General features: G+C 34.2%; 1 protein-coding gene across 21 annotated transcripts in view; it reads left to right on the forward strand.

Moving 5' to 3' along the window:
- Positions 1-26689, forward strand: part of CCDC102B (coiled-coil domain containing 102B) — a 467886-nt gene that overhangs the window by 358500 nt on the left and 82697 nt on the right. For 19 of the 21 annotated variants that reach the window (XM_055368315.2, XM_063699302.1, XM_063699298.1 and 16 more), the window contains one exon: positions 6527-8888. The exons of the other annotated variants lie outside the window; for them this stretch is intronic. In XM_055368315.2, coding sequence (XP_055224290.1) covers position 6527 — 1 coding nt within the window. In that variant the 3' untranslated portion in view covers positions 6528-8888. Of the gene's footprint in view, positions 1-6526; positions 8889-26689 lie in introns of those variants that run through there. 21 annotated transcript variants of the gene reach the window in all.

Below are 26689 nucleotides of genomic sequence, written 5' to 3' on the forward strand. Positions count from 1 at the left end.
TAAACCATTTACACCCAAATATACTCTATTATTTTCAAGGAATCTAGAATGTGAATAATTTGTAATCTAATATATTACATAATATTTGTGAACATTTCTTCATTACATTTTGCTAGCATAAAATTAGCTATGATTACATAAATTTTTATTTCATCTTCCTGATAAATTTACCACATTCTCTGCACTTTGAAAATGCCTTTTATGTGTAGATTTTCATTTCTTCTCACCTTATTTTAATATTTGATATATTTTCCTGCTACCATACCGATGACTGTTCAATAACTCCAATTATAATTTAGATATTTCTTTTAAAATTGACTTGCTTAGGAGAAAACACAGATCATGTCAACGAACTAAAATATTTCTCTTCATGGTTTTTATATCTTAAATTGTCTTTATTTTTGTTGCATTTTCATGATTTAATATTAAACTTAGTCATTTGTATGACAGAGGTTTATATTTCTTAGTTTATGTAATCCATAGGCACACAGGAGTCACTGCTTAAGAAACCTGTAATTAGAATATTCATGCAGCTCTTTACTTTTGCAATATTATCTTAACATTGTTATTGCCACGTCTGTCAAGAACACTATAGAACTCTTGCTGTGAAACTTGCTTACATAGTCAGATGTGAGGACAAAAATATTGATTCAATCACGGATGATTTTCTAGTACCACAGCTGATGCTCCATGTTTACTTATGGTTATCAAATTTTGATGATTAATCATTTTATGACATATGCAATTGACACACTCAAATAGCAAAAATTAATAGTGACAAGGTATTCAAATTTAAGAAGTGTCTTCCACTTTCAGAAATGCCCATTTTGAAAAATGCTGATATTAAGTAAAAAGAAAGTGGTCTAAGTTATTTAGGTAAATTTGCATGTGTATAAGCAGAAAATTGACAGAGTTTGCATTTTTAACTATAAACATAATAGAAACATCTCAGTGACCCATACAAAATCTAAATTTCCCCTTTCATTGAAAATAATATAAGAGCATGAATGCCAATAATTTGTACTATAACTTTTACAAAAGTACACTTTATTTGTATCTTTTCATGGTAAATAAAAATAGCTATATGTATTATAATATTCAGTAACTCGTTTATGTATTATAGAATTTCTGGCTCAGAAATAAAGAATGAAATGTGCTTATGGGAGGGAGAGAGAAAGGGGGGAAGGAAAGGAAGAAGGAAGGAAGGAAGTAAAGAAGGAAGGAAGGGAGGGAGGGAAGGAGGGAGAAACGAAAAGAAAAGAAGTTGCTGAGTTGCTTCTTTAACTTCTTTAAGACATGAAGTGCAGGATTGGAATCCACCTACCCTGCTGAATCTTCTGCTTACATTATATACTTCATTGCATTAAATCTGCTTGAGCTCTGCTCTTCACATTTTAGCAATGTTAGCTTTATTTATTAAATTTATTTTTAAAAGTCTATCACCTTTTGGTACGTAAAAATAAGTGCCTTCATTTATTTAAGCTATATTGTCAAATATTATTTCTGGTCATGGAATCAAAAATTTAGAGTTTTTCTACAAAATCTAAGATTCAGTGTGTATGTTTTTTATTAAAAATATTAAAATTTTTAAAAGACATCAGAAATGTTGACTCAGCAGTAATAAAATTTACAGGCATAATTTCACAAGCCAAAAAATGCCCACAAATATTTTCAATGAGGGGCTAGCATCTGATGGGTTTTATTCGTACTAATTTGCAAATCTAATTTACAATGGTTAGAACACTAAGGGACTTTATCAAATTAGGATATTAAAACTTTAGATGGTCAGTTGATGTTTCTACTTAACTTCCTAAGTTATTTACTAATTGGTCATATATTGGAGAAACTTACCTATACAGGGATTAAATATAAACTGCATATGATGGTGTTTTGCTTGTTATTAAAATATTATACTCCATTATTAATATCAAAAATTAGAATCACATTCATCATTTAAGAGAGTTCCAAACTTTCTTGTATTTTAATTTAACCATGGGATGAGATATTTTGGAGACTGAAAGCAGTTATTCACTGAGCTACAGAATGGTTATATCATATTAGGAAAGTCTGAAAATGGGTGATCAAGTATTTCTGAATGATCCACCCTGCAAAATTCCGATATTACCTTTGTCTTTTCTTCTCCTATGTACCTGCTAATGCTCAGTTCCAAAGTGTATCTATTTCAACTGACACCGGCACTTGGACCTAATGGTAGACGAGGTCTTTGCCACTATTTAGCCCATTACCAAGGTGGTTACATGGAGCCACCAGCCTTCTCTGCTGGACCGCCCTTCCCAAGTGGCCATCTTCATGCACCTTACATCTGATTCTGCAGAGAGAATAGAGAATTTCTTGACTTGGCATGCTTTTTGCATTTACAAATCAAATCTCTATTGTCTGCGTGCAGCCCTACCTTCCTTATACCACAATTATATAAAAGTTCCTCTTTAAAACAAATGTATCCTATTTTGTTCTTGGTCTTATTTTCTTCAGCTTATCTGGAATCTGAACTTTGTCATAAAAATTATTGTCTCTCTTCATATGTTCTCCAACTTTTTCTTTATACTGGTCCCTTCAATGTAGGCGATTGCATATACTCAAGTCTTTGAAAGAATTACAAACCCAAATATTGCTAGGCCAATACTGCCTGCTCTTACAATTCTAGTTTTTGTCTTTAACTATTTTTCTTGCAAATTCCTTGGGTTTCATATTCTCAAGTTACTCATTGCTATGTCCAATTCCTCAATTGTCATTTATTTTAACTTAATAAACACTCATAAAATGAATACTATATGCTCAGCACTATTCTAAGCATTATGTATATATGTATTACATATGTGTATATGTTATCTCAGTCCACCTGTTTTTTAATATCTTGCACAAAATTTTTATTTTTAATTATAAAAGCAATATTTACTTATTCCAGACAAAATTTTAGACCACGTAAAGTAAAACACAAAAGTTATCCACAGTCTCAGAAACAAAAACTATTCACTGATAATATTTTGCCCTATTTTGCATGTTTTTATGATTGCATGTGTGTATACATGTTTATTTTTGTACATATAATGTTGCGTGTGTATTTAAATGATCATAACAAAGACTTGTATAATACTCTCTGTTACACATTTTTTCTAAGCAAACACTAACTCATCTAATTTCACCATCAACTTTATACATTTCACAAAGGAGGAGTCTGAAGAAAAGGATTTAGGTAACTTGCTAGGTGACAGAACTAATATTGGCATTTCAGTAGTCTGTCTCCAGAGTTCATAATGTCTACAATGTATCTTATACAACTTTGTTTTGAACACACACACACACACACACCCATGGTCTCATAAATACGCTAGATAGTATATACTTATATACTAAATATATGCCGATGTATGTTATATAGTCACAAGTTTGATGTCTATGCAGATTTGAGCATTTTTCACCAAAAATGTATTTTTAATATTTTATAAATATTTTAAAACACCATTTAATAGATTCATAATATGTTAAGATATGAATATACTATTTTAAAAATTACTTTCCTATTGTTAAACATTTAGTTTTGTCCTTTCAAATTTTAAAATATTATAAGTAGTATTGTAATAAACAACCATATTTATATAATTCTGTTCTCATTTCTCATTAACGTAAGAGAAATTCTTAGAAAATGGAAACTGAATTGAAGGTTGGACATGCTAACAAGTCATGGCAGATATTTCCAATTACCAATACTCTCTCAAGAAAAGATAATTTCCTCTGCTTTATGTTAGACCTAGGTCTATCATTTGGCATTCATTAAACAAACAAATGTATGGTTCCTTTTTCTGTTTCAAACATGGTGCAATTTCTGAAGACAGAGTAGGCATGACAGAAATGGCCACTGAAATTTGCGTGTGATTCTATCTACTGGGGAGGGTAGTGAAGCAAAAATTAAATGAAAATATAAATAAAATTGCATAGTTTTGAGTCCTCAACAGGAAATGTACGGAAAACAGTGCAGAAAATGAGGGGAGTCAAAGGCCGGGCCCGGTGACTCATACCTTTAATCCCAGCACTTCGGAAGGCCATGGTGGGCGGGTCACTTGAGTTAAGAGTTCAACACTGGGCGGTCCAACATGGTGAAATCCCGTCTCTACTGAAAATACAAAAATCAGCCAGACATGGTGGTGCCACCTGTAGTCCCAGCTACTCAGGAGGCTGAGGCAGGAGAATCACTTGAGTGCAGGAGGTGGCGGTTGCAGTGAGCCGGGATCGCGCCACTGCACTCTAGCCTGGGTTACAGAGCGAGACTCTGTCTCAGAAAAGAAAGAAAGAAAAAAAAAGAAGAAGTAAATGAGGGGACTTGAGTCTACTTGATGGTTAGTATTCATTGTAATAATATAAAGAATCTCATGGCTGAGAACCATAGTTTGACTAGGAAATCTAAATGGCTTCGAAAAACCCTCCCCATGGTTCTTTGCTTTGCAAAGAGAAATTTCTAAACATACGAATAATTTGATAAGTATAGACTACACATTTAGTCTAGCATCCTGGCGTCACTACTACTCACTACGAATTTTATTTTCCTCTATAAATCACTTAGCTTCACCAAAGACCAAGCTTAAATTTGTTAGATAGTTTCCAATGTCTCTTGCTTTTAATATAGTGTATTTCTTCCCCCTCATTTTCTTACTCTGCTTGGGTTCTTGCCGCAATATTCTACTGCTCTTTGTTTTTATACCTTTTCAACACCATGGATGCTTCATGTCCTTGTGGTATTACTCCAAATGATCACTTAAGTTCGACTGCAGAGGACAGGCAGAGCTTGAGATGAGCTTTTGCGGCATGCTGCATGCTCTCTCTTCCCAGGCATTGCCTTAGGGCCAGCTGGATTTGCAGCGATATACTTACGTAATTCTGATTTAATTTTTCTTGTGGGAGATTATGCGAGTTCAGGAGCTCTACATTCTTTTACTGAAATAATTATTTTCAAATCCCTGAAAGCATTTACATACTTCGATGGAGGTAAAACATTCATTGCAGGAGTGGTAAGATGTCCACCACTAAATTTTTTTAAAGTGAGGTCTAATTTTTTTCTTAATATGTTTCTTCTTCTGTAAGGGGAATTGGTGCTTATATTTAGAATCATGAAGCAAGAAACTATTCCCAACACTTATATGCTAAGCTGGAAAAGAACTAGAAATATATGCTTTGTCTGTTTTCTTAGGTATATTATTGCAGTTAGACTTCTGATAGTTTTTTTTTATTATGGTTGAAAGTCTGCTCAATGTGTTTAATTTCTTTAGAAGACAAGCTCCCATCTGCAAGGAAATTATATTGTGTCATGACTGAGCATGCAGAAATTATTTTTCAGAAAAGGGAGGAAGGCAGGGGAGGGGAAGAGAGAGAACTATAAACAGTAAAGAATCCAAATCTCCAGTATCAAAACAAGGACAGGAATAGTTTCTGGACATCCCATTAGAACACAATATACTATTCATAAGTTTTATAAAGTCACTTACTTTGCCTTCCAGAATCAATCATGTTAGTTACTACTCAAGCCTTTCTTGGTTTTATTTTCCTTTCCTAAATTATATAGTCTTATCAGAAGGACTTAAACACTATAAGTGTTTCAAAAGATGCTATTTCGTTATTTTTAAATCCTTATGACATCTGAATAAATGTTTCTTCCATTGAAGGTGAAAACATTTACTGTTTGCCCATAGATAAAAATGGGCAAAATATTGGCATTATTAAATTATATTATTTTTTCTTTTCATTGTTTTTTATTGATTTTTATCCTAGAGAAACAAAACAAACAAACAAAAAAACTGGCTGTCACAAATTATATCCCAATCCCTTTTCTTTTTCATTCTGGAAGATCTTTGAGTCCCACATCTGTATCCTTCCTAAATCCCCGATTTCCTTTTTCTTCTTGGACTTTCAGATTGTAGTATTAGCATGTAAGAATGATATCAAAAAGACTGTACAATATCAGTGAAGGCTTAGGTGAAATCAAACTGGTACGTCATTTGACATCTAAAATAGAGATGCTAAATGTGTAGCTTAGTAATTGTGTTTGCATTTCTTCTAGCAAAGTGGCTCCGTTTTAATCTACCATAAATTTGCTGGAGGGCCCCAGGCCCCACTTCTGACTAATAACTTTACTCCTGTCTTTATGATGCATTTGAAAGTTCAAGTAATCGGTTTGTATATGCAAGAAGATTATCTTTTGATCTGACATATGATTACAGAAAGAGCTAAAATCCAAAGTTAGGCATATTAATCTACAAAATATATTATTATGAATTAATGTATTTAGCAATATCCTTAGGGTTATTTGTGCAAGATTCCATCTGAGAATACTTTCTACCTGGGAATAATAGATTTTTTTTATCTGTGAGCACATATAAGCTAAAGCTACAGTAAAATTACATTAACTTGATTTATGATGTCCATAAAGAAAAGCATGATATTTCTGTCTACCTAATTACTAATATTGTTGGCTTCTTACACTAATTAATAATCATTTTTATTTTTCTTACTTTAGATGATACCTTCAGCTATACGACTGACCCTTCAAAGTTTGAAAGTGGAATAGTAAAAACTTAAAGACTGCATTTTCTGATTGTCACCTGGCTCTGTTATTCTCTGTTCTATGGCGTTGCTAGCCTCTCAGCTTATCTACTTGTAGATTATGAGTGTCAAGTAATGTTGCTCTTCTATGCAAATATTTTCCTCATTTTAGATAAGCTAAGCATTTAGATAAAGTTATAATCAGTTAGTGAGAGTTTTTCTATCTGTATGTTTAATGATTTATATTATTGTCTCAATTAACTTTATTGTTATGATTTTATCATTTTCTAGCCTGCGTTATATAGGGTACCATGGTTCTTTTATTTTTAAATTATTATAGCCTTTTTATCAGTTTGGAAATGCAGATATCCTATACAATTTCATATGGCATATCATGTTTATACAAGATTTGAATGATTTTAAACCTGCTCATATTTTGCTTTAAAAGAGGAATACAGTTGAATGTGTTTGGTTGCATATATGTATAACGTTTAACCAATATGTGAATATGGCTTTCATTCCTCTACCTTCCTATGGGATAGCAGGATGCTGAGCTCAGCCAACCCATAGCTGATTTTGGATGTTATGTCCATGTATACTGCCAAATATGAACATAAAGCTCACTATATACTTATAAAATTCTCCTAGAAAAAATATCTATATAGCAAGGCTTAAAAAATGAGTTTCATGCTGAGAATTAAGCCTGGTGACTAAGTTAGTCTTTGGTATGCATTTGATACCTGCCATAGATAGGAGGTGTGCCTCCATCAAGATGGCTCATCATGTAACAATGCCACTCGGTAGCAGATGTTTAAAAATAGCCAGCCTTAATTAACTGCTTTCATATGCTGTCCACTGCGCTCAGAGGGTTTCATGGGGTGGTGTTATTATCACTATTATGTAGATGAGAAAATTAAGATTCTTAGATGTTCTGGAATTTGTTCATTTTCACATGATTGGAACATTGTGGTCTTGTCTTTCAAGTCCATGTCTACCATACTCCACAGACCCTTTTCTGTCCACTTTGTCACCTATAATTCTGAGCTCCGATATAAAGACTTCGCCATATTTGAAAGAGAATAGTGGGAAGTCTGATGCTCAATTTTGTGTACAGAACAGTTGCCTCTGTGACATTGTAACTGCTGAAATAAGAAAATGCTCTTTTGATTCAGGATATTATTTAATTATTGCAAATCTCCTGGCATAGATCTGATACTCAAGTTAAAAAATTAGGCTCAGGTTCTTACCTATGATTTTGCTTTTTATAGTACTTTGAAACCTACAAAACTTACATTCAACATTTACACATACAAAATTCATACAGTCTTTCAAAACTAAGATTGCATAGTAATTTGATGGCTTGAAGTTTTAAGTATTACAACATAAATAGCAGAGACTTCATGTTTAGGATTAATAATTTTTAATAAATAACATTATCCTTTGCATTATTTCTTGGTGTTTTGTATTTATATCACATTTATTTTTATTTTTGAAATTTCACATTTCATGTCATTTTTATATGTTATTTGTTTAAAGGTAAGATTTTAACAAAGGACATTGCATAAAATAAGAACTTAGCAAAAAATATTAAATCATACTCAGTTTAAAATCAATTTATATGTTTTGTTACAGAAAACATTCTGGAAATCAATGTATTTTTTTCCCAACAGAGAAATTTTTAATTATTATTTATAGAAACTATAAATAACTTTAGTATTTAAAGCATTAACATTTTTAAAGAACATAAACCAGTGATTGGCTTGCTTATTTCAAATCTGATCAGTTGATATTATTTTCTTCAGTAATATGATAGTAAAATATATACCAACATTCTTTCACACTGGCCAGATACAAATCCTCTCTTGTCTTCCCTATGGCAAAGAGTAACTTGCTATTTTCTGTGCTAATGTGACGTCCTTCTTAATGTTATCAACACACAAACACATACCAAGAAAACACAAAAACATCAACAACAAAAAAAACCCTGTACCTTTGAAAAACTTAATATTTTTAAGCCACTATTTTATACTCACTTCTGCTTGGAAATGTTAAAATGTATTATGAATAAGTTATTTGTAAAATTGAGCCTGGGATTTCACCTAGCTTCTTATTTTATAAGCTGCACAACATTACTTTCAGCACTCTTACTAGTATTCTTAATCAAGACATCCTTAACTTCATTTGTTCTTCCTCCATCAGATAAATAATTAAAATGTGTTATATTTGCATTACATGGAAACATTCAAAAGGTCATATTTCCGAAAAATAAACCTGATAGAATTACAGTCTTTGTGTACATCAACTCTAAATGATAATAATAAAAACAGTAAAGATTATTCCAATGATCTCTTAATTGTATCAATAATCTCTACTACATTTAGAACATGCAGTAAGCATAGATTTGAGAGTACACACTTGGTATATTACTTACAAGACGTGTGACTTTGGAGAAGTTGTTAGTTTTAGCATTTGCTTCACTATAATATGAATATCACGTCTACATCAAATTATTTTGATAGTGAAATAGGTAAAATATATAATATTTAGCATAATCGCTAGGACATTATATTAACTGAAAACACTTTCCTTTGCCATTGATTATTTTGAGGACAAAAACTGCTTTTATATCTCAGTCAAGAGCTGGTAAAAATATTTGATTGTTTTATGTGGTTACGATGAATAATGTTCTTAAAGGTTTTTACTTTAAAACTAGGCCATATAAATGTATTTTAAAGTATCCATGGTCTCTTATTGAATTTAATTCCATATTTATAAAACAGTATTTCTATTTTAAAATCAACTACCTATGACTATTTAGCCAAACCATTGACTCATTTGTGTAAATTTATTTTTTAATTCTACAGATGGAAGAATTCATACAGAGAGATACATAAAATAGAAGGCTTACTTACATTTTATATATATATATATATATGAAAGATATGTAAGACTTCTGTATCTACAATAGAATCAACATTGTTGATATAAGACACTAAGGAAGTAATATCTAATTAGCATAAGTATTTGGTCCCTAGCTACCATGTGACCTATTATGGCCTTCCACAGAAGAAAACCTACACATATAAAAGAAAATGATTTGAGTTTACCAGGTATATTCTTGCTGTGTCAGCCTACTTGGTGTGATGCCAATTTCTGCTGGTGTTTTTTTTTCCCTCTAAGGAAAAATATTCCTGAAAAAAAAGTTAATAATGTTTAAAGGGAAATAAGAGCCTTAACCCAAATTTAGAAGTTGTGATTAAGAAAGATTTTTCCACACAAATAAATAACAATTAGAAAAAAGGAATGTGAACTTTAAATAAATGCACTGAAATTTCAAAATAAGTTTTAAGCTAAAGAGTTCATTAAGAAATTACTACATGCTGGAAATACAAAAATAAATGAAACTGTTCCTTGCAGAGAAAATGTTCAGGAAAAACTACATAATAAAAGTGATAGCTGGTTGGTCTTCTTTGGAATGAGGAGGTGTCACAGCCAGTTTGTGCCACCATAACAGAACAGACTGCATAATTTATAAAATACAGAAATTTATGTCTCATAGTTCTAGAAGCTGGGAAACCCAAGATCAAGGCAGTGGCTAGTGAGGATCTGGTCTCTCTGTTTCCAAGATGAAACCTCATCCTCCAGAGGCAAAGAGCCTTGTTTCCTCACGTGGGAGAAGGTGGAAGGATGAGAGGGTCAAAATCTCTCGTCAAGTACTTTTTATAAGGGCACCTGATCCCATTCATGACGGAAAAGCCCTCATAGCTTAATCACTGCCTAAAAGCTTCACCTCGTAATGTTATCACATTGGAAGTACCTGAATTTTGGAGTAGACTAATTAAAACAATAGCAAGAGGCAATAATTAGGTGATCACGATTGGAGAAAGACATTTGAGACAGAGGAACTACCTGCATTTTTTAGAAAGAGCGAGTAGCATCATGGAAAGACCTCGGGGCTGAGAAGTCAAAGTAGGCACCTTCTTTGAAGGTTTGCTTACTTGGTTTCCTCATCTACAAAACTGAGTTAATAATAGTTGTCTATGTCACTATTCAGTAAGTAAAACCAATATTGTAAAAATTATCTTGCATTTTAGATGCTATGTCAGATTTTTTTTCATGTCGTGCAATTCAATAATTTTGAGGTAAATGGCTTAGTGGATTGAAGTGTTCGCTGGAAACTTTATGCCATGTTTTACTAATCAACACATTTATTCACTAAAAAACTATTTTCAAAGAGAGGCAAATAGTTTGAAATAAATCTGACCTGCGTTTAAGTCCTGACTTCCTCTTTGCTTTTATGACTTGGAGAAGTGATATGTCAGATGCCTCATCTTAAAAATGAGGAATAATTTGGCCCACTGTCTCCTTTCAATTAACATTAACATTTATGGACTTATATTAATGTACAGTGAAAAAGTATGCATCAATTTTGTCCCGATGTTGCCTATGTGAGCTTGTCTCTGACTCTAATATTCAAAACAGAAATAATGAGGACATTTTATCGAAAGACTTGGAAATATGTTGCCTGGGATGACTAGTTCAAAATTACGATAAATAATACCACACTATATTCTAAGCACTTATTTGAAGAATTCAAGGATTTTTCTTTATAGTATATGGGAGATGATACACCTATGTATACAATAACAACACAGCAGACACAAGACAAAATTAGAAGAGACACCACAGAACAACAGACAATTGCATGTCAAATATATGGAATGTGTGTTACAGGAATTTAGAGACAGAATGATATAACATGCAATGAACAAGTTCAGAAAGAATTTATGTGAGAAGGTGAGCTTGCATCTGCACTTGAGTCAAGAAGTTTTGAACAGGCCAGGCGTGGTGGCTCACGCCTGTAATCCCAGCACCTTGGGAGGCTGAGGCAGGCAGATCATGAGATCAGGAGTTCAAGACTAGCCTGGCCAACATGGTGAAACCCCATCTCTACTAAAAATACAAAAATTAGCTTGGCGTGGTGGCACGTGCCTATAATCCCAGCTACTCTGGAGGCTGAGGCAGGAGAATTGCTTGAACCGGGACCCGGGAGGCAAGGTGGAGGTTGCAGTGAGCCAACGTCTCGCCACTGCACTGCAGCCCAGGCGACAGAGCGAGACTCTATCTCAAAAAACAAAACAAACAAACAAACAAAAAACAGTTTTGAATAAACAAAAAGATGGGGACCATTAGCAAACTCCTGAGGATAATGCTGCACAGGGCATGATAGTAGGACAAGAGAGAGTTTCAGCGTGGCCTCAAGGAAATTGTAAGGCATGTGGTTGGGTGGATAGGAAATTCGAAGCAGAAGGTGGACATCATAGGCTATTCTACTTCTATGTTTGGGCTGGGCATCTCTCCAGAGGATTGCGGGAAGAGAAGGAGAGATACTTCCTCTGAAAATAGGTGGGTTTACAGCTCTGCCTTACCTGGTTGTAAAATGTTATAGTGTTTATTGTCAGTTCTCCTTTCTGATTTGAAAACACTTCTGCACAGGATTATGGAGTAATTTTCTAGATATCACCAGAAACCACTTTCCTTTTTGTTCAGATATAAAGCTGTAAGCCTGCAAAAATGCAGCCGAGTCCCTATTATCTTTCCTGGAAAGAAAATGAAAATAATATACCAATCTGAAATTAGATTTCAAAAAGAAATAACTGTAACATAACATGATTTTGAAATAAAACTTCTCACAAACAAATGCTTAGAAATCATTGTCCATTTAATGTTATTGCTTGAGAAAGGTATGCCAATTTCAAGCATAAAACATATATTAAGGTATTCCTTTATGTTTGTCAAAACGAAACCACACCAAAGGTAAGGATTCTGAGGTTTGTTTTTCATGATCTGGCCCCATGTACAGTAAAAAGAACACATGATAAAGTAGTGGCCTTCAGCTTCTCCTATTAAATGTGTTGGAGAGAAGAAAGATGACTGGTGAAGTCTCTCCCAAAGGAACAGTTCAGGAGTCAATTTACTAATCTGGCTGGATGGGAGAAAGAGACAAAGAGACTCCAAGATGTGTGGGAACAAGAACTACATTGTTTTGTCCATCACAGTTTATCCAATACTAGTTACAATGCCTGGCCCATAAGAAAGAGATAATAAATGGAAGAGATAGCACAAGTGCATGAGAAATCATGATCATCCACTGATCTCTAAAAGCATAGTGTCTCAATTAAATATGGAATTTGGTTCGTGTGAAATTTTGGTTCACATGAGACTGATCAGATTAAATCTCTTATTTCATGAAAGGAAAAAACGTTTAAAGAGGAGGAGCCATGTCAAGTAGGATGCATGATAATTTTCCCCTTAATATACTGTTATACATAAATTTATACCTGGGGAAACACATGCTTAAAAAGATCAAATGATTGCCTAACCTCATGAGATAAAATCTATTATGTGTTCAGAGGGGTGCCTCGCACAAGAAGCCTTCAAAACTGTCATCTAAAAACAAAGTCATTTTATACATCCCGGGGTTTGAGTTCAGGCTTCTTTCTGTCAAAGTCAACGTTTTCCCATTATCACTGCTACCCCTCCAATGGGAATTCCCTCTCCCACCAATAATCCAAGTATGAATCATATATTTGGATACAAACGCCTCTGGATTGAAGAATGCAAAACTGGCCAGGTGCGGTGGCTCATGCCTGTAATCCCAGCACTTTGGGAGGCCGAGGCGGGTGGATCACATGGTCAGGAGTTCAAGACCAGCCTGGCCAAGATGGTGAAACCTCATCTCTACTAAAAATACAAAAATTAGCCAGCGTGGTGGCGGGTGCCTGTAATCCCAGCTACTCAGGAGGCTGAGGCAGATAATTGCTTGAACCTGGGAGGCAGCGGTTGCAATGAGCCAAGATCGTGCCACAGCACTCCAGCCTGGGCGACAGAGTGAGACTCTGTCTTAATGCAAAATTAAGTATTCAACTTATAAAAGCAGGTAACAATATTTTTATCTTCTAATGTTCTAATTAGCTCATTTCATTGCTAGGAACATGTGGGACATACACACACAGGCACACAGAGTTGTATTTGACAGGCACCATCTGAATTGTTTGGACAGATTGCCAGGATCAGGGACAGTTGTCTCTGGATATGTGTACTACGTAGCATTTGAGGTTTGGGCATATCAGTCACCTCATGCCTTTTGACACCAGGGGACCAAAAAAATGTATTAAGTTCTTTCCTTTTTATACAATACTAAAGTAGGAATTTGGTATTCTAAAAATGATACTCACTGTTTTATTAACGTGTCAACTTTTTGTTGAAAGTGTCCATGCATAATTTTCCCACTTGCTTGAAATGTGGTGTCCTAATTGATAGCCTTTTTGAAGTTAAATAAGCGTCAAATAGAGACTCAATGAATCTGTTATCACCAGGCAATTACATTTGGTTAATAACCTGGCTGTATTCTCTATTCATATCGGACAGCTCTGTAAAAGCCCTGGCATTAATGGATTTTATTCAAAGTGACAAAGGAAATATTAAAATTACAATACAATTTCCTTTATCTTCTCTTATCTAAATAGGGAAGGCATCTGCATCACGGCATTAACTCACCCAGAGAGGAGAAAGTTAAAATACTATTATTTCTGCAAAATGACCTTTCTGCTGCAGTATTTGCTTGACTCAGAATCACAATTTGGCTACAAACTTGTTTTATAAAATATATGGAGCTGGAAATGAGCAGGAAATCTAATTTTTGAACATTATTAAAACTTGTGCAGTCTTCTTATGTTTCTTATTCTTATCTCCTAATATTTAAAGCAAAATGTTGTCAGTGCTTTTTTAATATATTTTCATTGTTTGCCAAATATATATTAATTCTATTCTCCTAACCAGAATAAATGATAAAAACTAAAGCAAACTGGTAAAACTGAGGCTAAACAAACATTTATAGATAAATCTAGAGTGCCTAGAATCTTCTTCTTTAAAAAATATTTGTTAAATGTTGATTTCAATCATTCATGAGTCAATCATTCATTTCCATTTAGAAATTAAAATGGACAGATTTATGGCACTAAGAAAATAACTCACTTCAGCATCTCTTATAATTTACACCTATTAGACAGTACACATTATATACAGCAAAATTACCCCATTAAATACAAATTAACAAGTAATTAAATAAACAATAAAATCTGTATTTTGATGTCCTGCTCAATATTTTGTAATTAACATGAGACTCTGCAGTTTGGATAAAAAATGCAAGTCAGTTAAAAAAAATTATTGGACACTTACTCTGCAAGGAACATTGATATTGTGAATAAATCACAATTCATTTCAATTTAACCCTTTTGAAGCTTACATTCCAGTGGAAGAAGATATGTAACCTTAAACTTTCAGTGAAATGTAATAAAGGTATTCAGAGAATAGTGAGGGCCTAAAATTTTTTGGTTTTGGTTACACACAGGATGTTTGCGAATACAATCTGTGTTAGTATCGAGAATAGCACTATTAGAAAAATGGAATCATAGTTTTGATTTTTTTGATGATAAAAAATAACATTTGGTTTTCTTTCACATTTGGATGTAATATAACTTTCTATTCAACACAGTTACACCAAAAGTGCTTCCAACAGTGGTGATTGAATTTCAAGCAAATAATTTTAAAGTGATTCAACCATTGCATGTATCTTTTGATAATTTGATAAACATTTTGTAAAAAGTCCTTTTACAAAAGACTGAAATGATAATTTTCTTAAAAAGGAAGAAATACAAGTGTTTAAATTCAGATATTTATCAGAAATCATATCTTAAAATGATACTTATATAACTTTTTATGCCTTTAAGCAATTCAGAAAAAATTCTAAAGTTATTACAAATCATTGCAATTTTAATAAAAATTTTTTCAGAAATAAGAAATTACAAATTTAAGGAACTCAGCAAATAAAGGATAATAAAGTATTATAAATAACAATGATATAGGATAAAATAGTAAATACATAATAATACTTATATAAAATAATATAAAGTGGTAACAATAAAAACAATAACAACATCAAACAAGAAAATACCTTCCAAAAAGTTAATCGACAACACAGCTGTTTCATACTTAGAATTTATATTGTAACTATAGTTGTTTTAGGGTATCAGAAAAGTTAGGTCAATATATGAAAATACATAAAATTAAGGTGAAAATTTCTTAATATTGAAACCAATTTAATATTTTTACTGGCTTACTACATGAAGTATATTACCCATTCAGTGGTCTCTTCTGAATTCCTTGTCTAATGTATTTCACATAAAAGGGTGAAATTTCCAATTTTTCCATGGTAGCCTATTATAGCAATTCAAATTTGCTTCATGGCTTAACATTTTTCATTAAAGATTGTGGAGACAGTGGAGTTGAGTGGCTACCAACCAGATTGGAGGCAGACTGCCCTGCCACAGGTTAGCTTAATCACCTGGACAACTTACTTGATTTTTCTGTGACTTAGTTTCTCCATATGTAAATAGGGATACTAATCATTCCTATGTTATTGTTGTGAGGACTGAGCGAGCTCATAAATGTAGCGTATGGAGGAATACCTGGCATAAAGAAATTTTTGTGTAAGCATTAGCTGCTACACTATCTGTACTACGTATATGTATACACAGGCAGTGGTTTCCAAAGAGTTGTCCTCTGATCAGCTGCATCAGCATATGCATTATCACCTTGTAACTTATTAGACATGCAAATTCTTAGGCCCCACCCCAGAATGACTGAATCAGAAACTCTGGAGGCGGAGCCTAGCATTTGTGTTTTGACGATATCTTGCGTGGCCTAATTTAAGCACAAGTTTGAGAACCAGTGTATGAAGGGAAAGACAATGATGGTGTTGCAGATGAAGAAGAAGGATCATATGACTCTAGTCAACATTGATCAGATTCTTTAGCTTTCCTAGAAAGAGAGAGAAAGGAAGGGAACAGATAATAAGTAGAGAGGGAGAGATAAGAATGAGGAATGACAAGGAAGAAAATAAGTGGAAAAAAGCTGACTTTCCTATTTTCTTGCTTTTGGGTGACAGAAGTGATGTGTCCTTCGTGTCCAAGGCTGGTCAGTGGGATGAGGCTGTAGGGTAACATTATCTGTCAGTGTGCAGATTTCCTGGGGAGCAGACAAGCTATCGTGATCTACTTGTTGGACCAAGGACCAAAGCCAACACCACAGCTTTTCCATTCCCATTCTCTCTCCTTGCCCACGACTGTACAAGCTGCTCAGCTACAGAGAATGCTCCTTCCTGGAGTCTTAATTAAACAAAATCACTTTCAGTTTGTAGGAAGCATGATGTAAGAATCATCACACACTGCATGATTTATAATTAATATGGGACTCAATATAATATGGGATTTATAATTAATATTTGGACAAAATTTAAATTAACAAGTGAAGTATAACATTAAGGAATTTTATTATTTATATTTAAATATCACCTCTCTTATAGAAGCATGAAAAACTAAATCTAAGGAGCAGAAGTCAACAGGAGTTCACAAAATATTACACATATGGGTGTATGTGGCAGAAGATGTAATTAATGATTTGAGGGTTATTTTTCTTAGATTTTTATTTTTTTTAATAATGAGAAAAAAGTAGCAATAATTTCAATATTAATGATGCCTTATATTTTTAAAGATGTTTTCTTATTTTTCTTATACTAAGAGCTGCTAAATCCTTTAAAGTTCAGTACTTTGTCACATGTAGGATAATACTATATTTATATTTCTATGAAATTAAATTACATTGCTCAAATTTTAATTATAGCTTAAACAATATTATTTTCACAGTTAATATACCAAGCATAATTTTTGGCAAACAAACCATGCTGAATATAATAGAAACTAATATTTGTATCTAAAGATGAACTATATGAATTCACATTAAATTCTTTTTGGAATAAAACTATACATGTGAAGGGATGGAGAAATATTGCAAATATTCAATTTTTCGAACTTATTATCATGTTTCCATACATCCCAAAGTAGGAAAAGATATTTTTGCCAGTTCTTTATAGTTTCTACATTATATATCTTATCAAGCCCAGAAAATTACAATACCCATTAAACACACATTTGCACCTCTGATTTGAAATGTATATAATATTCGTCCTGTGATTTGAATGTGTCCGCAAGGTTTCTTACATTAAAAATGTAATCCCTAAGTTCATATATGGACAGTATTTGGAAGTGGGGCCTTTCCACAGTAACTAGAGCTAGATAAGCTCATCAGAGTGGAGCTCCCGTGATGGGACTGTTGGCTTTGTAAGAGGAGGAAGGGGGACTTGAGTGGACGTACACGCTTTTGCTCTCTCAACATGTGATACCCTCTACCATGTCATGGCACAGCAAGATGGCCCTCCATAGATGCCAGCCACTTGATCCTGGACTTTATAACATTCAGAATGCTAAGAAATCAATGTATTTTCTTTATAAATTACCCAGTCTCTGGGGTTCTGCTAACAACAAAAAATAGACTAAGAGAGTATCTAAGTAAACATTTTTCCATATAGCTCTTTTATATCTTTAATATTGACAAAAAATTTTGTCCTCACATAATCGATGTGATTTGTTTACAAAATGTTATTCAGTTTCGAGGCTTTGGTCCCAATAAGGACAAGATAAAGATCATGGAAGAAAAAATGGAAGATAATTCTTATGTGGCTGGATGTCTTCCCTGCTACATTTAATTTTAGCTTACTTAGTGGAACAACAATATTATTTTTGGTGTTTGCTTCCTTTATCAATAACTTCTGGCTCAAATGATTTCAGAAATGTTTAGCATGACAAAAATCAAACAATCTATCAAACTTATCTTATTTAACTATATTTTAGGCGAATTAAACCTCTAACGCATTTCTTTAAGTTTTTATTGTACCCTAAAAATATAAAAATATATGCTGTCTTAGGATGTGCTAGGTTTATGATTGGGAAAAAATAGTTTCAGTGTAATTGAGGTCCTTCAAGAGAGCATAAATAATAAAAGTTGCTAATCTTGGAAAAGTATCACTTCTGATGTTATCTATTGTTGATTCAACATGCAATAATAAGTTTGAGACTGAGCAGCTCAAGATTAGAATTTAGTGTTTAAAGTTACATATTTATTATGTTATCTCTTATGCAAATTATTTTTAGAAAATTTAAAAATATTATTGTGGGATCATGTTCAGTAATATTCTGTTTTGTTACACATTACTGGTATTAACAATATATAATACATAAAATTCATGTTTGTCTACACACTTTTGGTACAATTTTGTCTAGCTTTTTGTATTTTTTTAGTTGAATCTTTATGCGAATGGATTTTTCTATGAAGACGTGATTAATTCAGTATTTTATTTTCAATTGTTCAAATATCTAATTCATGGAATTGTTGTGAAGATTAAATTTGAGAATGTGCAACAAAAGGCTTGATCTTATCCCTAAGACACAGAAAAAACTAAATTATCAGTTATTAACATTGTGTCATATTTGTATAATTGAGGGGTTTGCATATTAGACTTCTATTGCTGTGTAACAAATTACCACAAATTTAGCATCTTAAAATAACACTCTATTTTTAGCTCACATGCTATAGGGCAGAAGGCTGGACACAGCATGGCTCAGGATATCACAACACTGAAATCAAAGGGCCAACCAGGCTGATTTATGCAGATGGGGAAAATTTTCTTTGAAGCTCGTTTTTGTTGTTGGCAGAATTCAGTCTCTGATCTTAAGACAAGTCCCCAGTTGTTGCTTTTTTTTTTCCCTCAACTCCATCTTTAAGCCAGCAGTGATGCGCTGAATAATTTTTATGTGTCCAGGTGCTGAAATCTGCCACCAGCCAAGGAAACCTCTCTGCTTTTAAAAGCCTTGTGCAACTAGGTTGGGCACACGTGGATAATCTCTCTTTCGATTAATTCAAAGTCAATGATTGGTACTTAATTACATTTGCAAACAAGGGAACGCAGGTCACAGAGGCCAACTTGATATTCTGCCCATCACAGTCTCAAATTTTGTAAGATATAGTTTTGTTGTATTTCTAATTCATCTAAGGACCAAATTAAGTATTTCAAGAATTTATAGGAATGACAAAAATTGTCACTCTCTGAAATACACTGACAATTAAGAGCTGATTTACCAAGTAAAATGGTGAACAGGTTGACACAATAAGAAATTGACATGTTGCTTTTTTACTTTTGACAACTATCATTGGGAGTCAGATTTCATGAGATCAATTCATACAGAAAATATACAGAGTGACACAAATATTACAGGAAAAGTTCTTTAATGTCTTACTTTTATAATATTAGAATTAAACTAAAGCTTGGTTAGCACAACTGGGAAAATTAATATCAATCATCATCTGATATGGTTGGGGTGTGTCCCCACCCAAATATCATCTTGAATTGTAGTTCTCATATTCCCCTCATGTCATGGGAAGAACCCAGTGGTAGGTAATTCAAACATGGGGGCAGTTCCCTCATGCTGTTCTCATGATAGTGAGTGAGTTCTCAGGAGAGCTGATGGTTTTATAAGGGGCTTTTCTCCTTTTGCTCAGCACTTCTCTCTCCTGCTGCCATGTGAAGAAGGACATGTTTGCTTCCCCTTCCACCATGATTGTAAGTTTCCTGAGGCCTCCCCAGCCATGCATAACTCTGAGTCAATTAAACTTCTTTCCTTATAAACTACCCAGTCTCATGTATTTCTTCATAGCAGCATGAGAATAGACTAATACATCATCATTTTGTTATTCATAGTGGTATTTGTAATTAATCGTGGTATATGTTTTTCCATATGATGAAAGATATTTTGTTTAAGTTCCAGTATTTGAAAGGAAAAGTCAGCTCAAGTAATATTCCTTGACTCCAGAAATAACGAGACACTCCAAGCCCTTACAAATCACTCTTGGCTTTTGTTTAACCTGCACATATCTGGAAGGGAAAAAGAAAAGGCTTTTAATATCATAAATTGCAGTTTTATAATTTATTATCTTTCACCTGACTTCAGGAAGCCACAGTTCACATAGCTTATATACTCTCCATTCCCATACTCTTCTTGCACTAAGCTGTACTACATGCTAGGTACTGTGATATTTACAAGAGATACAATGAATAATATGACATAAATGCTACTTTTAGAGAACTTACAATTTATTTTTGAGATAAACATGAAAACAAAAACCAATCTTCAGTGTGAGAAAGTGAATATGTGAAGTGCAGGAATATAGGAAATGCTTCAAACTAAAGAATAGTTCATGGCTAAAAGAAAAAATATGTATATTTATACCAACGAGGACCAAATACATCCAGAAATAGAAGGCAAATGATTTTGATGCATTTCACAGACATCAGTCTCCTGGGGCACAGAGCAACACAGAAAAGGACGAAGTAAAACGTCTAAAGACTAAAAACAAGGAAAAAATAGGACAGCGTTTTAGAGAAAGACATAGCTTAGGTAAAGATATGATGACACAGTAAAGCATGAATCATCCAGGGTATGCGGCCACGATCAATACCAATTATGTTGGGTGCTGCCAATTATGCAAGGAGGAATTTAAATCAGACTTAAATCAAGACATGTGACCCATGGGATTGAAGAGAAAGGCCAGGGCCATTTTCAAAGTGCCATATTAGAGGTTGTAGTTTACCTGCATGGTGAGTGGGTCTCTAAACCAGGCTTTGAAACATGTTCACTTAGGGAGATTTAAAATTTGGATTACTAGACTCCACAGCAAACTGGGAATTTATTTTATTTTTAAAAGTTTTCCAAATAATGTACCTTGATGCCGTCAAACCCCAGAGCAAGATTTGGGGAATACTGTTACAGGTGATTAGGCTGGATATTCTGCATCAGACTTCAAATAAGTTTTCTGCCCTTCTCCACTATGACTGTTGGGCTGTGAGGCTCACCTCTGTGGACTATACAATACTTGTCCTCTTATATTCTGAATAGTTGTCAGGTTTGAACAAAGGGAGACATCAGTAGTAGATCAGAGGGTGGAAGAGAGAAAGACTAAGGTACTGATCCCTCTTCTCTCCTCCTGTTTAGCTTTGATTCTTCTGATGGTGGGAGAATGTTTTCTACTGCTCCAGCCAAGCAGGTCATCTGCCGAAACCCCACTTTGGCAGACTCCACTAAAGCCAATTCCTCCCATAGCCTTTGAAGTCTGTGGGTGGCTTTTAGATAATGCTAGATCCTTACTTACTCCTTTCTTCTTGGTTCTCTCAATCAATAATACATTTACTGAATTGTTTTCAGTTAAGCCTTTCTGAGTCATCACTGTTTTTTGCTTGGATTCCAACAGATACTGTGATGGTTTATGAGCATAGGGTTAACACAATCAGACTTGTGCTGGGTGAGATCAGAAGTAGCAGCGGTGTGAGGGCTCAATTAAGGTAGGAGGTACTTAAATCAGGATGCCACTCACAAGACAATGACAAGATTCTAGGTAAGAGACAGCTAGTTTCTGGAAATTGGATTCAGATGATATTTAGGACTTAAAATCCCCTGAACTCTATTACTACTGAATTGACAGACAGTGGGGGAAACAGTGAGGGAGAAGGCTGCATTACAGATAACCCACCTGCTTTACAATTACACTACTTGTGTGTGTGCATGTGTGAGTGTCTAGCTATAGACATAGACATTAACAGTGGAGCATGTTGTATTTGGAGAATGGTAACATATATAATGACTTTATTGTTAGAAATAGCAATGGCAATATCTGTAGTATTTCCAACATTCAGATGGAAGTACAGGAGCCAAGAATAGAGGCCAGAGTATTTGGCGAGGAGATACGGTTCATTTTATGAACCATACGCCTTCCACAGGCATGTCACACGTACCTGAGAGAGGTATCAGGTTTGTTTTTTATGTTTTTATTTTTTTTAAGTAAGACTGCACTTGATGGATGTTGTCGCCGTAAATAGTAGAAAGACTGAAGCTGCATAGTATAAACTTAAGAGGACCCCTGTTTTCCGATCCCCAAATATTTTATCTGAAAATATCTAAAACCATAAGTTTATACAATATTTTCCAAGTTTCTAAACTTGGAACAGAAGGCTCAAGATGTGCTAGGTAACTCAGTCACTGCCATGGCTGCAAGTAAAACCACAGTGCACTGATACCAGAACATTTCTTGGTAAAGCACTATCCATGCTATGGAGGGTGCCAATTCATGTTTTAGATGTATTTTGCTTGTTGTTCAGTTTAGATTTTCAATATCTAACATAAGTATACTTGTTCTTATGTGGGTTTTTTTGTAAAAAATAAAAATAACACATTGCTTTCCTCTTCTTGTTTATATAGCGCCTACATCAAAACACATTTCAAAATGTTCCTCTAAGTTCTGTTGTGTTTAGAAAAGAAAACAGATTCTTGCATAAAGCAATGCTTTGATGGAATCTTTACGCTGTGAGAATGTTTCTGGAAATGGTTAGATGCTCAGAGTTCATTACTTAACACAGAAGCTCTTTGCCTTGATTATACAGAGATAATTAACTATGCTTTTCTACTGCTATTCTTCAAATAGCATGTAATAATCATGACTGGTGACACTCAACATGTTCCCTCCTTTTGCAGTGCATTTATTATAATGACTGTGGCTACATTTTGATTACTATGGGTGTAGACTGAAAAGTATCCATTTGTTTATGATCATTATAGTGTTTCCCATCATGCAATGTCTCTCAATGTTAGTATGACAAAATCAAAATGTCTGTTGGTCCTGAGCTTGCAGCTTAGCTGTATGGTGGATGGTCCAAGCCTTTCCTCTGTGATGCTTACTCTGCATGAACTACACTGGCCGGCCATAGGTCCTTGAGGGACAATGAGATTTTAAACATTATCCCTAGCCTTAAAAGGCTTACAATCTAGTCTCATGACAAGAGCCTCCGCTACTTTGAAGAAGTTTTAAATAACATATATGAAGCATGAGGGGAATGGTAAATTGTCAAAACTGCTATACTCTGACAAGGATCAGGAGCAGTAAATAATTTAACTGAGGCTTGAACAAAGACTGAGCCTTGGGCATGTGGTTTGTAGAAAGAAAGATATCCCACATGTTCTTGTTTTTACTATGAAACTGTGGTTACCATTCTTAGGTGTGGTTTAAGTGATACCATGGGAATGAATTCCACATTGTGTATTAATTAGTAACTGATTTTAATTCAACACATTTATGAGTTAAGGAGTAGATATTACATCTACATGGTAATAATTGATGACTGCTTAATTTAAATGATAGTTTTCTACTTCATTAATATACAGAAGTTTTACTTGGTAATTTCTAATCTGAAAAGATCAATTAAACATGATGGATATTTCTGTCAAAAATCTTATCATAGAAAACCCATTTTATATGGCTTGATAATGGTTTTATTTTAGGACATATATAAAAATTTGTCTATTTATAAATAAATAATCTGCTCCAGTACAAAATTTAGGGTGACTAAAAAGTAAAAGGACTGAGATAAAATGTCATGGATTATTTTTGAATATATGGGGAGTTATTCATACAATGACTTTCATTGTGAAATACAGAATGATCTGCTGTAATCATTTACTTGTTAGGATTTTTCAACTAAGCAAAGTGCATATGGAAGAATAATTGAAAGGATGGGAGCTGACATGTATTAAATGTGAAGCTGAATGTATGGTAAATAGAATATCTCAAAAATTGTGAATAAGGTAACTACTAAGTTTTATCCTTAAGGCAGTACTTAAAATAGTGCCAGCTTGGTTTTCTCTGATGAATTAAATATTTATTTTACAATAATGCTTACCTTTGGAATTAAAAACATCTGAAACGCAGGTAATTATGAAACTATATAGTGAATTTTCCTATAAGTTTAAATGCATTAGATATCAGAATTTTCTTTCATTTGCTCTTTTACTGCCTAAAAATCTATTATTTTTATTTCTGTATTGCATAAAAGTTTAGAATTTTTGAATTATCTGTTTAGACACCGGGGTGTTTTGTCTCTTGACTTGACTTTGCCTGATCCACTCAATAAATATTATCTCCAACTACTGATCTTTTTTTTTTTTTTTTGATGGAATCTCACTCACTATGTTGCCCAGGCTGAAGTGCAGAGGCGCTGGAGTGCAGTGGCACTGGAGTGCAGTAGTGCTGGAGTGTAGTAGTGCTGGAGTGCGGTGGCGCTGGAGTGCGGTGGCGCTGGAGTGCGGTGGCGCTGGAGTGCAGTGGCGCTGGAGTGTAGTAATGCTGGAGTGCGGTGGCACTGGAGTGCAGTGGCGCTGGAGTGTAGTAGTGCTGGAGTGTGGTGGCACTGGAGTGCGGTGGCGCTGGAGTGCAGTGGCGCTGGAGTGCGGCGGTGCTGGAGTGCGGTGACGCTGGAGTGTGGTGGTGCTGGAGTGCGGTGGCGCTGGAGTGCAGTGGCACTGCAACCTCCGCCTCCCAGGTTCAGGTAGTTCTCTCACCTCAGCTTCCCAAGTGGCTGGGATTACAGGTATGCACGACCACACCCAGCTAATTTTTGCATATTTTGTGGAGAAGGGGTTTCTCCTTGTTGGCCAGGCTGGTCTCGAATTGCTGACCTCAAGTCATCCACCTGCCTCAGCCTCCCAAAGTGCTGGGGTTACAGACAAGAATCACCGTGCTGGGCCCAACAAATAATTGTTTTGTTTGCTTACAACATAAAAGAAGGTCCTTGAAATGAGTCCTCCTAATAAGTAAAACTGTAGTATCTAAAGTATTAATGAATCTATTTCAAGAGAAAGATTATATTTTATTATGAACACTATACATTAGTATTACTTATTACTATCATTTATAAGGGGGATACATTTTAGAAGTGCTAAATTCTGTGATTTTTTTCTGCAGCAAGATATGAATCTTCTAAAATGTAATTGAACACACTTCATCAATAAAGTATTTCCATGTTAAAAAACAAAAGCTGAAGTAAACACTATATTTATTTGCATTATACGCTGTTTCTTTATATTCTGGCATAAAATCCTTATGTTGTTGAAGGACCAGCATCAGTCTGCAGACCATATTTGGAACAGCACAGTTCCAGGGAATCCAAGAATGGAGAATTTATTCTAATATCTGGTTGAAGATTTTAGACTTATCTGTATGATTCTTCTAAAGGTTTTCCCTTCCATCATTATAAAGTCTTCTGAAAACATCATTAAATTAATGCTTATGGAATTCTAGCTTTAACTAATTGTAATTATTTTTGAATCCTTGAAATTTATTCTACAATGAGTATAATGCTTTTTTTGAAAGACATTTCGAATTTTAGACAACCGCTTAATATATTTCGCTTAGTAATGATAAAAGTAGTGTCTCATCTCCCATTCTCCTGATGTATGTGGTATCTTTGCCTATCTTTACCTTGGATGGAGGCCATTGTTTCATCAGTTGTTACCTGGCTAAATCTGTTTTTTTGTTTTGTTTATTTGTTTGTTTGCTTTGTCATTGTTCTATTCTTTCCCAATTTTAATTGGACCTGTTTGGTTTGATTAGTGTCTGCAGCTGTTTGTGAAAATGAAGTTGCTCTGTCCCATTGCACTTTATCCTCCCATTGCAATGGGCAAGCATTTCTGGCAATTAGATTATTGTTTACTTCAAAACCCTAAACTAAGCAGTCATTGTCAACTTTCAGAAGCATCAGTGTTAATTCACACAGTACCTGCCATCTGTTCGTTTCATGGGGTCATAACAGATCATTTCTGAACTTGACTGCTTTTTTTGTCATTTTACTGAATGATGTATCAGAGCATCCCATAATGGTTATCAAGCTATGAAGCTATCAAGCAATACAGCTACATTTTCTTCATTTATATACCTGTGTTAATTCACTGCTAAAACCCTCGAAACCAGTAAACAATCTTAGCTTCATAAACAATCAAGTAGAACTGATTCCCTCATGTTCCCAAACATAAAAACACAGAGCTCTCTCTACATTCACCACTGGAAAAATGAAAGCTTAAGAAATGAAAACTTTACCTTAGTTCTTATGTTTATTCAGTTACCGTTTCCATATAAAGGTGTCTGAACTGATCAATTTTACATATTGACAAAAACTTACAAATTCAGATTTAAAATGTGTATGTTCATTTTTATCTTTCATGCAATGCTCTATTTACAGCATGAAAGAGACATTTTCATCTTTGCTTTCTTAGGTTTATAAACTGTGCTATGAACCATACAA

This window comes from Gorilla gorilla, chromosome 17 (genome assembly GCF_029281585.2).
Source record: "Gorilla gorilla gorilla isolate KB3781 chromosome 17, NHGRI_mGorGor1-v2.1_pri, whole genome shotgun sequence".
NCBI lineage: Eukaryota > Metazoa > Chordata > Mammalia > Primates > Hominidae > Gorilla > Gorilla gorilla.